Here is a 15636-nt window from a genome sequence, read left to right as displayed (position 1 = left end):
CTGTCAAATATTGTCGTCATTGTAATAACCCGGAAGAGAAATAACATGCATACTTACACTTGTTATTTCTGAGTGTATGAAACAGAGAAAAGATGACTCATGAAGGTATAGTGGTAATGGTATTTTGGTGGGAAGTTGAAAGGAAGGAAAGAGATCAAATAAATGAAGTAGTAGTACGGTCTTAACAAAACAAGGTGGAAATTAACAAGTTGAATTAAGGGGTTAAACAAAGATAAAAAATAATAAAAACAAAAAACAAAAAAAATGCAAGTATGGAGGAGTAGCCGTATTACAATGCATGCAATGCATTGGAATTGGTTTGTATGCATGCATGAATGCATGTTTTTCCACTTACCAAAATATGCTAAATCAGTAAATCGTCTTTTGTGCTTTGTATTTACTTTTTTTTTAAAAAATTAAAAATTGAAAATATTAGAATAATAATAATAGCAATAGGATACATCAAATCAGTTAGTACTAAACTTTTATCCGGGGTTAGAAAGTGATACTTTAGAAACGATCACGGTTTTGAAAATGTACAGATTAAAGGGTCAAAATTTGATACTATTGACAAGGATATGTCAAACAACATGATTATTACATATGTCACTGGTAACAACATTGTTTTTATTTTATATTATTTTTAAAAGATAAACTTACTACTATTATTAGACTAAACGATTACACAATTGGGATATGACAAAAATACGGATAAGATTTATCCCTTATAAAAGGGAGATTTCCCTTATCCGAAATCACCCTTTACTTAAAAAACACACCCCTTGCCTTTTCCTCTTCGGTTTCCATGGATCCTGGCAACAAAAACCATCAAGCTCCGTCTCCGTTCGACGAGCATTTTCGAGTGCTAAATTTATATTTAGCTTTGATTATGGCGTTAGTGGTGCTACTAATGGCGTTAATGATTTTCATAATCATGAATAAATGACGATTTGAAGTTTCCGGCACGGAGTGTACAAGGTTCGAGTTATGCTACAAATTAGCCTCGTGTTTTGTTCGTAAATTAGGAGTACAAATTGTAAGGGTTTTGTATACTCCAAAATTATGAGTAAACACTACTTGAACTTGTCTCTTATGTCTAATTATTGCGGTTGTCGTTAGCAAAATTAAATTTTGTTATTATAATTATGAAATTACAAAATTTATTAGTTAATTGAATGTAAAAAAAATTATGGAAAGTAGGGGATCAAAATTTGGTGTCTACAGCGGGGGGACACCACGAGCATGAGACGGGGTGTATACAAGGTAAGAGTGGACAGTGGAGGGGTTGTGCGCAGGAGGTGGAGGCAGTGAGGTCCGCGGGTAGAGATGGAAATGGATCGGGGTCGGGTGATGCTTCATCCGCCTCCATCCACCAACGATCCATCCATCACCCGACCCATCCATCACCTAATTTTTTTTCATCCACATCCGATCCATCCGTCATCCATGGATGAATCGGGTGGATCGGATGATAATTCGGGTGAAATTAATATATAAATATAACTTTTCATTTTCATAATTAAAATCAAGATTTGACAAAAAAAAATTGATCAATTTTATTAAAACTTTGATACATCTTTATAATTAATACTTGTTCCTTTTAACTAAATTAAAACAAATGTCAATTCCTAACACTACAATAGACATTAAATTATTAAAAAAATATATTTATTTTTATTTTATATATATATAAATTTAACGGGTGGATGGATGGGTCGGGTGATGGGTTGGATGTATCATCATCCGTATCCTACCCGATCCATCCATCATCCATCCATCATCCGCTTAAGTTCGGGTTTTCATCCATATATTTGGATCGGGTGGATGGTTATCCATTGGGTTTGGATGATATTGTCACCCCTATCCGCGGCAGGAGTGGCGTGGGTAGACAAGCCATAGCCATATGGCTTGCCAGCGGTGTCCTCTGCAGCTCTGCCTAGCAGGTTGATGATGGCGCGCATTTGAGCTGCTAGGAGGGGTTGGGCAATTTTGAGAGTAAGGAAGAGCAGTGGGCTATTTAGGGGGTTTAGGCTTCATGAAGAAATGGGAAACCAGGGGTTTTGTATCATCAATCATAGCCCAAAAATTGTAATTTTTCAACATACAATTGGTCAAGCTCTTCCCTACCTTATAAAAAGTGGGAAAATACTCTTATGAATAGTGTCAAGACTATTATACCCTTAAAAAAGTTAATTGACATATTTACCCCCAATTAAAATTAATTTTAATGCATTTAAGTATTTAACCTTTCGTATTTTTGTCCTCTATTTCTTTTGTTTATCGTCCTTCTTATCATTCCATCGAAAAGGCCAAAAAATCCTCATTTCTCAATTTCCTCTTTTCTCACGAACTCCTTTTCTGGTTGCTGGAAAATACTGCTAACATGTCAGTTTCCATTCCCCCGGTCACCACCCACCACCGCGATAATTCTATAAGGATAATGACCCTGCTGGTTGTTTTTTTATACTAAAGGAAATGTAAAGTTTGTGCAATTTATTTGTTTATGTTATACGAAGAGGTGAATAAGCATACTATTCGGAGACGCCCGTATCCAGTTAGAGTTGGGGAAAACTCAAGATTGGTGGAGTTGACGGATGAATGCAATAATGGTACCTTCGTGGTGGTGGAGTGTAAAGTGTAATGCTTGGATACCATTAAAATAATAAACCAAAAAAAAAGTAATACTTTTGATATAATCTCTTTTAGTTGTGTTTATAGGGAGTCAAACAAAGCAACTCATTTGATGAGTCTTCTGCGGAATGTAGCAGTTATGTCTTACATATGAGGTACTATAGTCTTATGCTTTTGATTAAGAGATTGTTTGGAGATTTATTTTGCTTTAGTTACTGTGTCATTGGCTCGATTTTTACCCTAGGAAAAGCTTATACTTTATGATTATAGGAAAGAGTTAAGACGTACTCATACATCATCAGTTAAATACTTGTAGTTCATAAATGCTATCTCCTCCATTATATGGTCCAAAGACTATATAAATGCAGGGAAATATACTAATTCACATAGCCTTTGTGCCAGGGTGTTCAATGAGGGTTTTGTTTTTTCCATAACACTCTTATTGTAGCTATAGAATGATGCAATGGCTTTGATTGTCTTTTTATATCGTGCTACAAATATCACTATACCTTACTAACCAAGGTTAATGCTTAAACACATTTACAGCCCAAAAATGTTGAACAAGATGAAACATTCTGGATTAAAGTGACTATTCCAGAACCTGACTTGAGCAAAGTTTATGCATATGCTGGTTGTGTCAATTGCGGTAAACGAACTCATCTTCGTATAGGCACGCCTTTTCCTTGTGCTTCTTGCAAGAAAGGAGAAAGTTACTCCGCTTATAGGTAATAGGCCTAACCTCTAATCCATTTTAATTGTAGTCTTTAACTTGCTTATACACTAATGCTATCTACCATAACCATAGTAACTTTCAAGTTTGAAGCAAAAGATGACACTGGTACAATGGCATTTCACTTCTTTCAACAACGACACAGAAAGACTCTTCAGAAGGCCATCAATTGAAATATGCAGCATTAAGAACACTTAAGAATTCATCAATTAGATAAATTCTAAAATTACTTTTGCAATTTGATTTACCTTTACCATAAATTATTTTCAATTAGCTACATTAACTTTCAGTTTAGATTATAAATAAATTCACTACAAATCTTTTGGCACTTACATACCTTTATAATCCATTACATACAGGAAAACTTAATTGCTTTTGGAGAGATAGCAGCACTTATTTCAACAAAACCTTTCTTCATTAAAGTGGGCCTAGCAAATGAACTGTCATCAAACAATGTGCTCATATGGATTTTGAAAGCAATTGAAGTTGAAGATGAATCTGCACAACCTACAACTGCACATACAATATCTGCTGTTCGTTCCACAAATGAAGAAGCAACCTCAATTAAAAATCTGGAAAAAGTTCAGCATGAACTTAATCTAGAAGTGAAAGCACATGGTAAGCAACCTTTTCTTAGTGAGTATGAAACAACACCTGGTTTCGGCCAAGATCCTGATGCAATTGATGATGCCGCATTTGCTAAGCTTGTTTAAGTTGAAGAGTACACCAACACTGCTAACAACCCAGTACCATAACAACTGATGTTCAAGCCCCTTCAAATCAAGGAACCAGAAAGCTTTGAACAACCCGATTCAGTGAGAATGTTGCCAACATGGGCACAACATTTCCGTAAATGAAACATCAGCAAGGACAAAGCATCCACTGACACTACTTCAGAACTAACTACTGCACCTATGGAACATGATCGTTTCACCTACTAGCACTCTTGACAAAGAATGAACTCCAAGGAAGCCCACATTGTACATAGGCAGTATATCCTAATGACCTGATCTCAGTAGTAAGTATGATCCAGCGATTTCTAATCTAAATATTGCCTTACTTATTAAAAGGCATAAATCTTTTGGGTGTTTAAAAGGAACATAGGCCATAAAAATTGTTCCCTATAAACACCAATATTGTATATAGCAATGCTCATATGCATGGTAGTATGTAATTCTAAGCTTAGATGCTGCTAAATTAGTATTTTGGGCACAAAGTAAGAAGATAGTCTAGCTTAGCAACTATCTAATGTACATAGCAGTAATGGCATATATTGCCTTAGTATGAAATCTGAACTCCTGTACTGAATTGTTATTTCAGACTACAATGATATATAAAATAAGTTTATTATGGTACTCGCTTTTTCATTAGTTTGTCATTATTACTTATATGCTTCAAACAATTTCAGACAACATTATACTAGCAGATTTTGTTGTATTACTTCTGATTATTAACACTACTTTACATAGGACAAGTAACATAACACAAAAGATATTAGCACAATATTAGACTATAAAGTTTAGATACAAAACCCAAGCCACCCATAGCAGCAAATAAACCTACTTACAACATTTTAATGTCCTTGTGCTATTATAAAGACCATAAAATGTTAATTTTTTTCTATGGTTTTTTTTTTTTACAAAATTTTTTTTGGTTAATATTCAATAGGAGGTGTGTTAATTTTTTGACGGGAACGGGAGGTAAAGTGTACTTGACATTATATAAGTACTTCCTTCGTTTCTTTTTAGTTGACACGTTTTTTAGTCACGTTTGCCAATGTACTTATTCAATCATTAATATCTTTAATTATCGATAAGCAAAAATTATGAAAAGTTGATATTTTGAAAGTATATAACGTAACGAATCTAACAAGATCTCACATAGACTATATTTTTCATTACGTATAAAACTCAAAACACGGTCAAAGGGAGGTGTGTTAATAATGCTAAAGTCAAAACGTGTCAATTAAATAAAAATGGAGCTAGTATATTACGGGAAAAAAAAAATAAAAAATATTCCTCTTATGTTTACATTTTGAGCCCAAACGGTGAACCGGATGGAACACAAAAAAAAAAAAACATTTTGTTTTGTTTTATGTTTTTTTTTTACCCTCTTTGAAGCCTTTCTCACGTTAGCGCTGGATCGCTGCACCCTCTCTCTCTCCTCCATTGAAGCGTACTCTGAATCCTCCATTGAAGCACCTTCCGAGCTTTCTCTCCTCCATTGAAGCAGCTTCTAAGGTAACATGTTTTCACATTAATCATCGGATTTCATTTTCACAATCTAGTGTTAGTCGTTAATGTAATTGTCATTAATAGTTAATTTAGGGTTCTTGAGTTCTGCTTAGTTAGATTATTGAACTATTTGTTATAATTACTGATGTACTTAAGTTTTGAATGATTATTATGACGATCGATTTTGTTGCTAAGGAATTTGCAGTTCATTTTCTTAAAGCGTGAAGAATTTGACGTGATTAATGTTGCAAATCGTTTTTCATTCAATTATATCTGTGATGAAATGTAAATGTATGTCAATTTTCTCGATTGTTGATTTAAAATTTCAATGTAATGTGATTGATGGGTTAGAAAAGAAAACTGCTGGATTCAATGGTTAAAATCTTGGATTTTTGATGGATATAGATTAGTTTTTGCTGTTAGGGTTTTTTGAGAACTAAGGGATTGTACTGATTTTTGTAGGGGTATAATGTGCTGAGTTGTTTAAGCGAACGACAATCGACTTTGGCATTTTGATTTACATCTTTCTAGTGTGAAGTGTTCCTCCAGAAGTATTTTGAAACAGTAAATTCTCTTTTAAATCTAGTATTATACTTCGTATCACTTGTTTCGTTTTAGCAATCTTATAGTGATATCTTGATACCGGGGTTGACAAATTTGAATATGAAATATTAGTTAATATAATCATTGAATTGAGGATCTGATAAGCTTGGGTGTGTAAATAAAATGTGTGCTTATTAGATATAATTTGGAATCTGAGCAATGGAAATCTTAACAATAAGTTGTAATTTTGAATTAAATTACTTACTGTTGACATTTTCATCAATTTTGTTTTTTCTCCACCCTTCTGAAATTTGTGGATACGCCCTTGGCATTTTTCTTTCAGGTAGCAAAGACTGATTGGATCTTCATATGTATAAATTTTGTACATGATGTGATAGAATGCCAATAGCATTCATTTGATTACTTTGGTTGACTTGTGAGAGTGATAACATTTCAAAGCTTCTGATTCTTCCATGGAACCTTTCTTGAAATCCAGTGGTATTCCTGAGGCATGGCATATCATTGTAGCAATATATTTCGCTGTTTTCTTCGTTGGTGCAAGATTCTTCTTAGACAAATTCATTTTCCGGGTAAGTATCTCTCAGTTTCCTTTCTATTATTCCATTGAATACACCTCTGCATTTTTCTTTCTTATGTTGTTACTTAATTGCTTTCTTTCTTAGTACTAATTTTAAGATGGGTGATGCATTTTCTCTTATAATTTTTTTATGTTATTAATTTCAGTATCTTATTTGTTAAACGCAACAGTGTTCTGTCTGTAAGACTGAAATTGAACATCTGAAGAGTATGCTTATTGCTCTGTAGTTGTTTGCTTTGACTTAGAATGAGCTGGAATGTTATGCTTTGACTTGCCTATATTACCACTCAGAGGTGTGACTTACCTCACTGAGGTTACATGAAATTAATTATGAATTTCATAATGAATACCTGTTAGGAGATGTTGGAGTCTCCAACATGCTTGTAATTTTAGGAGATGTGGTGCAGATCCTTTTTATCCATAGAAATCCATCAAAAAATTTTCTTATTGTATAACAAATTGACTATCAACTGAATGGTCATGTTTTGATGTTTGGCTACCTATTATTCCATGTTTTTTATTGATTCAACTTCTAATATAAATTACGTGGGATGTACTAAGATAACCGAGTCTACCACCTTGAAAGGGACCTAAGATAACAGGTGTATATATTCTTGATGCTCTGTGGTACAATATGAGATGTTTATGGTTGTAGATATAGTATCAGATTATCAACTAGGAAGAGACCTAGGCATTTGTAATTATTACTGTATGAGTTATGAGTTCTCTTTGACCATCTTGAAGTATGTAGCATTTAGCAGTTTTTGCGGTAGAAGCCATGTCTTGTAATGAATAAATGATAGCGTGATCAAATCTCTTCAGTACATAGTATAGGAGAGTACAGGTGGTGAAATTTTATCGAGTACAAATGAACAAAAAATAGTGGTTTTTTTTTTTCTTCACTTATTGTTTTTCATTACTGGGGACCATAATGTTTTGAAAGAGTATCAGAATAAAACGAAAGGATTTACATTAAGTGGACTCATCCCAAAGGAGTAATGAGAAGTATTTCGTGGGACAGATATTTAACAAAAGAAAGAGAACATGAGAGTTGAGAATACTTGTATGAATTGTATTTCTAAACAATACATGAGGAAATTCTTTTCACATAACAGCAAGGAAAATTTTGTTTGATTATAGCAATAAAAAAATGGTTTGATTGGTTGCTTAGAATTAATAGATGTAAAAGGAATAATAATAAAATCTAAAGCTTCCTTGTTTGGTGTAAAGTACTTCAATCTTCATTTTCTCAGCCAAAATTAGAATCTTCAAGCTATTTGATTCATGTCGTCTTAATTTCTTTGACTATTCTGGGATTGCAATAATAGGTATTCCAATTCACTTAAAGAGTGTTTGACATCATTTTGTAACTTTTTTTTTTTATATATAAATATTTTAGAGGCTATCCATATGGTTATTGAGTTTGAGTAAGAGAGCTGCTCCATTGAAGTTTGACGAGGCTACCAAAGCAAAAATCGCAAAGTGCTCTGAGTCATTATGGAAGCTGACTTACTATGCCACAATGGAGGCATCAATTCTTTGCATTATCTATTATGAACCATGGTTCAGAGATTCAAAGGAGTATTTCAAAGATTGGCCAAATCAAGAGCTCAAGTGAGTAAATACTTTTTATTGAGCAGTAACCTATATCTGCTTTGACATACTTGCATTTAAAAGTTGTAAAATAAGTGGATAATGTCTTCTTTACGTTTTTATATTATTTCTTTTCACATTACTAAGACAAATTCATGAGAAGTTTGTATCTGTGGCTACTAGTGTATTATGATTGTGACTGTGACTCCCATTTGCCAACTTGAAGAGTATACAACTTTGTGAATATGTGATATCTAGGATTTAATCTCTTTTTTTTTCTTCATCTTTTAGACAAGGCAACACAATGTTTTTATCGCTCATGATATAAGCTTTGACGATTTGAGGAGAAGAGGGCATATTTGTTGTGTGTATTTCTTTTCCAGTTATTTTAGTGGATTAGTTGAAAAAACATGTTTTCATATATGGCAATATCAGTTTGGATCGGATAATAGGTAGAACACGTATATTCTTATTGCACAGGATCAAGACCCTGAGCATGCTAACTATGCCTTGGGAGATTTATTCTATTCTGAAGTGGCTGGCTGTGTCTTTTTCTGGGTAAAATTTCCTTAGTAATGTTTTAAAGTTACATAGCTATGTTATACAGATTAGTGTTGAAGTAGTTCCTGAGTATTCTACAGTTTTGGTATCTTACTACATTTGTCCACCGTACTTGGTTACCTGACCCACATCCGAACAGAATCTGAAGCTGCATTAACTAAAGCAAAGATGATCCAAAAATTAATATGCCTTATATTGATTAATTTATCATTATAAGCTAATTGACGATAAACTTGAATATGATCTGCCCCGAACATGCCTAAGCCCATCCGAAACTAAATTGAATAATTCATCAGCTGAATATTACTGATCAAATCAATCATAACAACTCGATTCTCACCTCTACCAGCAACAAGTGTCTTTTGTTGAGAGGTTGGTAATTACTTTATGAGGCATTTTTGTCCTAAATAGTTCAATATTCATGAATAATATAGTTTGCTCCTATGATACTGCCTTGTACTTGACAATACTCCAATGTAAATTAAATTTGGCCCATCTCTTGTGATACAATTATTTTTGTTCAGGGTGACATTGTCTGTTTGTTATACTTAAAATCTTAAGGAATGAGAATCAGTATTTTGGGGTTATTTATTTGCAGCATCAATAAAATGCTTGGAATTTGATTGATGCATGTATTTGTTGGCTTGCACTTTTATAAGGGAATGCTTTGATACGAGGGTTTGATTGCATAGATGGATCAAGTTGCTCTAGGCTTTGGGGTCTTTGTGTGATTGTTGTTATCATTTTGATGCAATTCGCATGATTTATCTCACTCTTTTAAATTTGGTTGGCTCACTTGGTTTTATTGTTTGCTCCAGGATTTCTTTGAAACTATTCTATATGTGCCAATGCGGCTTCTACATCTATAGCATTGCTGCCCTTCTTACATGGGAAACTCGAAGGAAGGATTTTGCAGTAATGATGTCTCATCATATAATCACTGTTCTTCTTATAAGCTGCTCATATATGACAAGGTATTGACTCAAATATTTTTCACTAATTTTGTTTAATGCTATATTATATTTAGATGTATCCTTTTTTGCAGATGTGATGGTTCAATCATAGCTTATTTGAGAAGCATAATATCTTTTTGGAGAATCATTTTAAAAAATGCAGTTCTGCACATCCTTGTTCTTATCTTTTTTGGAAAGATTCAGGAATGTGAAGTTACTTGGAAAAAAAAAAATCTGGAAAAAGAAGCTACTTGATCTCGTTGATTGTCTTTACCGTGAGGATAGTTTTGTTAAATATGCGTCCATGCTAGTGTCATTGTATTTTGCGTCTCAGTTTGGCCATTACAAGTCTCTCAAATTTTCTCTCGATCTATGTGTTTGTGTGTGTGTGTGTTTGTGAGAGAGAGAGAGAGAGAGAGAGATATTGTGTGTGTGTGTGTGGGGGGGGGGGAGGGGGTGGGGGGGTGGGTGTGTGGGACAGTAGGAGGGCTTTAAAAACAAAATAGTTGATTAGTGTGGTTACTAAATTTTTTGCATTGAGGATTGCGAATTGATCTCGAGTCATCTTCTGGTGTGTAGGAAGGGCTTTTAGGCACAACTGTGCTACTGAAAAGGATTTTGAGTGTGATTAAGTTTTAACTAGATATTAGGAATTGGCATTGATTATTTGAAGTGAAGATGTACTGATAGGTTGCTAATTCTGGTATTTCATGTGATTTATACTAGTCCTTAGAGATCCTCCCCCCCCCCCCCCCCCCCTTTTCAAGTTAGGTTTAGAGTATTTTGGCCTTCTCGTACCTGATTTTACCTAATTTTTTTTGGGGTGTGGATTGGTTTCCATGCCTTTTTTGGGATAAGTGATGGTTTATTCTTGAAGTTGCCTCTTATGCCTTTTCTTCCACAACGAAGTCTTGGAAGGCATTGGGAAGATAAAATATTGATTAGATTGTTTGCCTGAATTCTGGTGCTCAGGATTGAGGATGGTTTGGAATCATTTTTCTGGTATGCTGGAAGGATGATGGCATAAGTTTAATGGTGACTTTATGACAGTAACATTGTTTTTAAGGTTTAGGTTTGTTAGGAAATCAATGTTCCGTATTCCCTCTTTTGATCGACTATTTTTTGGCACTTTGTGATCAATATACCTATACTAAAGGCAAAACCAGAAATGACACTTGTCATAACCTGGTTAAAAATTTTCCCTCCAAAAGATGTTTTTTTATTTTATTTTATTTTTTTTCCCAAAGCTTCTTAGAGAAGTATTTAATTTAATACTTACTTTACAATACTATTTCTTTTCTATTTGGCAAGTATATTCATTTTTACACATTCAACAAAGATTTATTTATTTATTTATTTTATGACGGGAACAAAGGCATATAATACAATAATGTAATCTTATCTATAACTTTGTAATGTAATCCATAGTTATTTTCATTAGTCGTGCATGCATTTCTTCTTCCGTTTTCTTTAATGATTTAAAAAAATCGTAATTACAGAACTTTCATCCTATTTTGCAATTTGATATTATTTTTTACAGTAAAATAATTGTATTAAATTAATGATAAATATTGAAATTACCGTGCATGGCACGGGAACTAACCTAGTTTTATATAAAAACATATTACTAGGATAATCCTTTGGAAGAGGTTTGTTTATGTTTAAGCCACCTAGAGAACTAGGTCTTCCACTATGTCTTTTGCATCTGTGCTTTGCTTGTATCACATGATTGGGGCATCTCTTGGTATCAAGCCTATTCTTGGCACACATAATCTAGCTCTATTATGTCTTTTGGTGATAGCGTGGTTCACGATTATGTCAATTGAAGCTTTTTTCCCCCCAAGAGAGACGTATTATTGTTAAAGGATGGGTTTGTATATTTAGGTGGGGAGATATTTGGGTCTTCCGTAACCAAAGGCAGGCTCTGTGGTGTTACTAGTGCCTTGCTTGATACAAACTCTAAGAGCTTTCAGTTGATATTTGATCAGAAAGTATTTAATACTCTTCACTTCTAGTCTGTTTTTGTCTATATTGCACATGCCATTAATTTAATTGTACCTTTTCTCTCTTGGATTATCTCTTTTTATTGTTTGACTTCCTACAACTAGTAAGTTGCTTATGTTGCAATCTGAGGTGGACAATAGTGGATAAGAATGATGAAGTAAAATTGCAAGGGGCTTTGAAAAGGCGAGAGTATGCAAGAAAATCTTGTACCTGCCATGTGCTGTAGTGACTTGCCTTTTCTTATTTTTGTGGATAGGTAGTTTGGGGGTCTGATCATTGCTATAGAACTTGTATTTATTAACTTTTAAGGTTATTACCTAACAAAAGGAAGAAACGTGTTTGATTAAATGTTGATGTATACAAAAGGTTGTCTTAGCTCAAGCACTTGGGTTGGTAAGATATAATCTAGAATGAGGGGAAGATTATAGGGGAAAACTCAGAGGCTATCAGCTATTATCTTCAATATTATATGTTTCTTTTGAGCTATCATCCTATTCTTTTCTTGAAATCGATTAAATAATATCTCTGGGAAAATGCACATGGACTGGGAGTGGTTTCCACTGGGTATTATGTCATTACATAGACAGAAAAAGGAGCATCATTGTATAGTTATTTGTTGCATTAGATTTGTTGGTATAGCATTATATGCTTCAGTTACTGTAGGTTAGCTTGAGTAAAAAGGACATATTTGATATGCATACCTTAGATTGTGGTTAAAGAAATCTTAAAAGGATCTGATGATACTGCTTATACCAATAATGTGTACCTTCCTTGTTAGATGCCTATATCTTAAGATGCCCCACAACTAATTCTCAGTTTTACCATTTGAAAAACATGATACCTAGTTTTGGGAGGAGTTGATGGTAATGGGTCTTGGATCCGGGTCTTAGTTTTGGGATCAAATAAAGGATACTCAGTGTTTTCTTATGAAACACATGAACTCCAAGTCTCAAGGTGGTGCCACCAATGCTCCAGTTAGTACCTGTAGGAGTTTGTAGTTAAGTAATGTGTAGGGGGTAGAGAGATTCTGAGATTTTTTAACCTTGGTTCTTAGGGTATTAGGGTAAGTGAAGCTGATGGGCCTTGACCTTTAGGCTTGTACTCTTGTGGACCCTCAATAAAACAGGTCAATGACAGTAACTATGTGAGGGAGGTAATGAGACAATAAACACCCAAGCACTGATCTTGGAGTCATTTATATTGATTCTGTTGCCTGTCATTAGTCTCACCAGGAGTATATCTGATATTGTAACTTGTAAGAGTTGTAACTTACTACTTGTGCTCCCCATAGCCCAGAGGCCCAGAGATATATATTTTTCCTTCTTAATGCTGCAATTTAGTAACACACGGCATTTGCTGTTTATTATTAGGCCATTATGTTCACATGTCTCTATGAAGTGCTCAAGCTGCATCTCGAGTCTCTGATTCATGTCTTAGAATTACTTATTCAAGATGAGTATTGGTTACTGATATTGTTAGCTCAAGTTTTACCATTTAATATCCCGGTAAAAGAGAATTTAAATTCCATTTTGTGTCAATGTTTTATAGTACTTGGCTGCTTTCTATCCAAGCGGCATTGCTGAGTTTAATAGTTTCTTTTAAAGTCTTAGCTTTGTCTTGAGCTCTAGGCTCCTAATTCTGGCGTCCTTTTAGAAATTGTAATGTTCAAAGTTTATTAGAGGGTACCCAAGATATTAATTTCTGCTCTTAGGAAATTTGAGTGGTAAAAACCCATCTCCAATTATGATTCCTTGTCTATGGCAGAGTCCTGTTCAAAGGCAGGCGTTGTTTCTAGTTTGTCCTTACCATTGATTACTTAATTGTAATTATGGCATCTAAAGTAAACTGGTAGTCCATAAAACTGCTATATTTGGATGGAATCTGTCAACTTAGTGTTTGAAATAGTAGTATACCAACAATTTCCTGAATTTAGTAGATTTTTGTTTATTGTGCAGCTTTTTCAGGATTGGGTCAATTATCTTAGTTCTGCATGATGCAAGTGATGTTTTCATGGAAGCTGCTAAAATTTCCAAATATTCTGACAAAGAGCTTGCAGCAAGCGTGTTCTTTGGTTTATTCGCTCTGTCATGGCTTATGTTACGGCTAATATTCTTTCCTTTCTGGGCAATAAGAGCTACCAGGTCTGTTCCTTTGTCAATTTCCCTGATCTAAGTGTCTTGGTAAATATATTGTCATTTTGTTTACTCGTTGTCTGATCTTTTCAGCATTGATCTCTGTACGGTCTTGAACCTTTCAGAGCCCTTTGATAAAGTTCGGTACTATGGCTACAATACCATGTTGATTATGCTGCTTATTTTCCATGTGTACTGGTGGATACTCATATGTTCCATGATAATGCGGCAGCTGAAAAATAAAGGAAAAGTTGGGGAAGATATAAGATCTGGTAACCCTCTCTTTCTCCCCTATCCCTTGAACAATTTATATTATGGACCCCAGAGCTCAGTAAATTATGCTCTTGCTTATCAGTATGCTGTTAATTGGGAACAAAAGAACAATTAAAGTTGTAGTCTGAAATGATTACATTGTAGTAGCGATGGTCATTAGTGCTGACTGCAACTTTATGATTTCAATTTTTTTTAGTTCTTAGCAACATATTTTTCAGGTGTGACTTTACGTATTTTAATAGCTGTTCCACTTTCCATATGGATTGTAATTATATCAGTTGTTCCACTTTCCTTCTAGGGTAATCTTCTCCTCTATTAAAGACTTCTACGCTCTCATCTTTTGGTGGTCGTGACACTCTTTCCTTTTCTTTTCCTCGATTGCATAGATCCAACTATTTAACCCAGTTTACCTATAATTTACCTTCAACTAACATGCAGAAACTTTGTAGATTGATGAACAGAGGGAGTATTTTATAGGGAAGTCCCCAATAAGTAGTTTCAGATGTGTATTAGTATATTGAATTTTGTGTTTCTATTTATGGACATAATGTTTTCTAATACTACGTAAAATTCTTTCACTTGTATGTTGTATCATATTTTCTGGCATACCTTTTAAATCATTGGTAGGCTCTGTGTAACATGATCTCTTTTTCAACTGCAGATTCAGAGGATGATGAATAGGTGGAAAATTTTGGTTTTCAGTTAATTCAATTTAGATCTTGAAATTTCAGCATACAGAGCATTTGGAAAAATGTAGCACATCTCATATTGCTCTTGAATCGGCTCCCAGCTTGGATATGGTATGAGATGAAGTGCTTCCATTGGATTAAAATTTTTGCTGTATAAATAGCATGTTGTATGATTGTTATCTCAAGCGTCACATCCTTTACTCAGAATTAGAAACCATATATTGTAAAGTGCAGCGATTCATTTTCCATTATAACTGCCTCCGTACTCGGTAGCTGGTTAAGGTGCAGTTAGAGCTACATACTGTCAGATAGTACGTGATTAATGAAAAATTTGAATGTTTTCGTTTATGAAAACTCATTAATCCTGGACAAGTTTTGGCCTTTTTGTAGTTGGTACTACAATTATCAACAGTTCAACATCGAAGATATCATACTAATTGCTTGCTGGATTGGGATTTTCTCCTTCGTATCAACCTTATCCGTTCAGCTGGGGTTCTGGTTATGTGGCTTGACTTTTTAGCTATATACGAAGCATATTGATGTCACCTGGACTACAATATCTCTAATAAAACGCCAGCTTATATGGTTTGTATGTTTGAGCACATAATGCCAGAATGTATGGAACTTTCAATCCGGACCAACTGAATTTGACCACAGCAGATTTGGTTCAATAACGATCCTACGGGCATCCAAAT

The 15636-nt window shown here is 34.3% G+C and overlaps 1 protein-coding gene across 2 annotated transcripts; it reads left to right on the top strand.

Moving 5' to 3' along the window:
* Nucleotides 1–5335: 5335 nt before the first annotated feature.
* On the top strand, nucleotides 5336–15306 carry LOC110738139 (LAG1 longevity assurance homolog 2-like). Of its 2 annotated transcripts, XM_021918504.1 has the most exons (8): nucleotides 5336–5601; nucleotides 6058–6159; nucleotides 6482–6728; nucleotides 8136–8350; nucleotides 9709–9864; nucleotides 13803–13988; nucleotides 14073–14251; nucleotides 14914–15306. In XM_021918504.1, exons 3-8 carry the CDS (start codon nucleotides 6612–6614, stop codon nucleotides 14931–14933), a joined length of 873 nt encoding a protein of 290 aa, XP_021774196.1. In that variant the 5' UTR covers nucleotides 5336–5601; nucleotides 6058–6159; nucleotides 6482–6611; the 3' UTR covers nucleotides 14934–15306. The 2 variants fall into 2 exon arrangements, with proteins under 2 accessions (XP_021774196.1, XP_021774197.1); XM_021918505.1 differs by lacking the exon at nucleotides 6058–6159.
* Nucleotides 15307–15636: the final 330 nt, after the last annotated feature.

The sequence above is a fragment of the Chenopodium quinoa genome, unplaced genomic scaffold (assembly GCF_001683475.1).
Source record: "Chenopodium quinoa cultivar QQ74 unplaced genomic scaffold, ASM168347v1, whole genome shotgun sequence".
Taxonomy (NCBI): Eukaryota; Viridiplantae; Streptophyta; class Magnoliopsida; order Caryophyllales; family Amaranthaceae; genus Chenopodium; species Chenopodium quinoa.
This window is presented reverse-complemented; position numbering and strand designations above follow the sequence as displayed.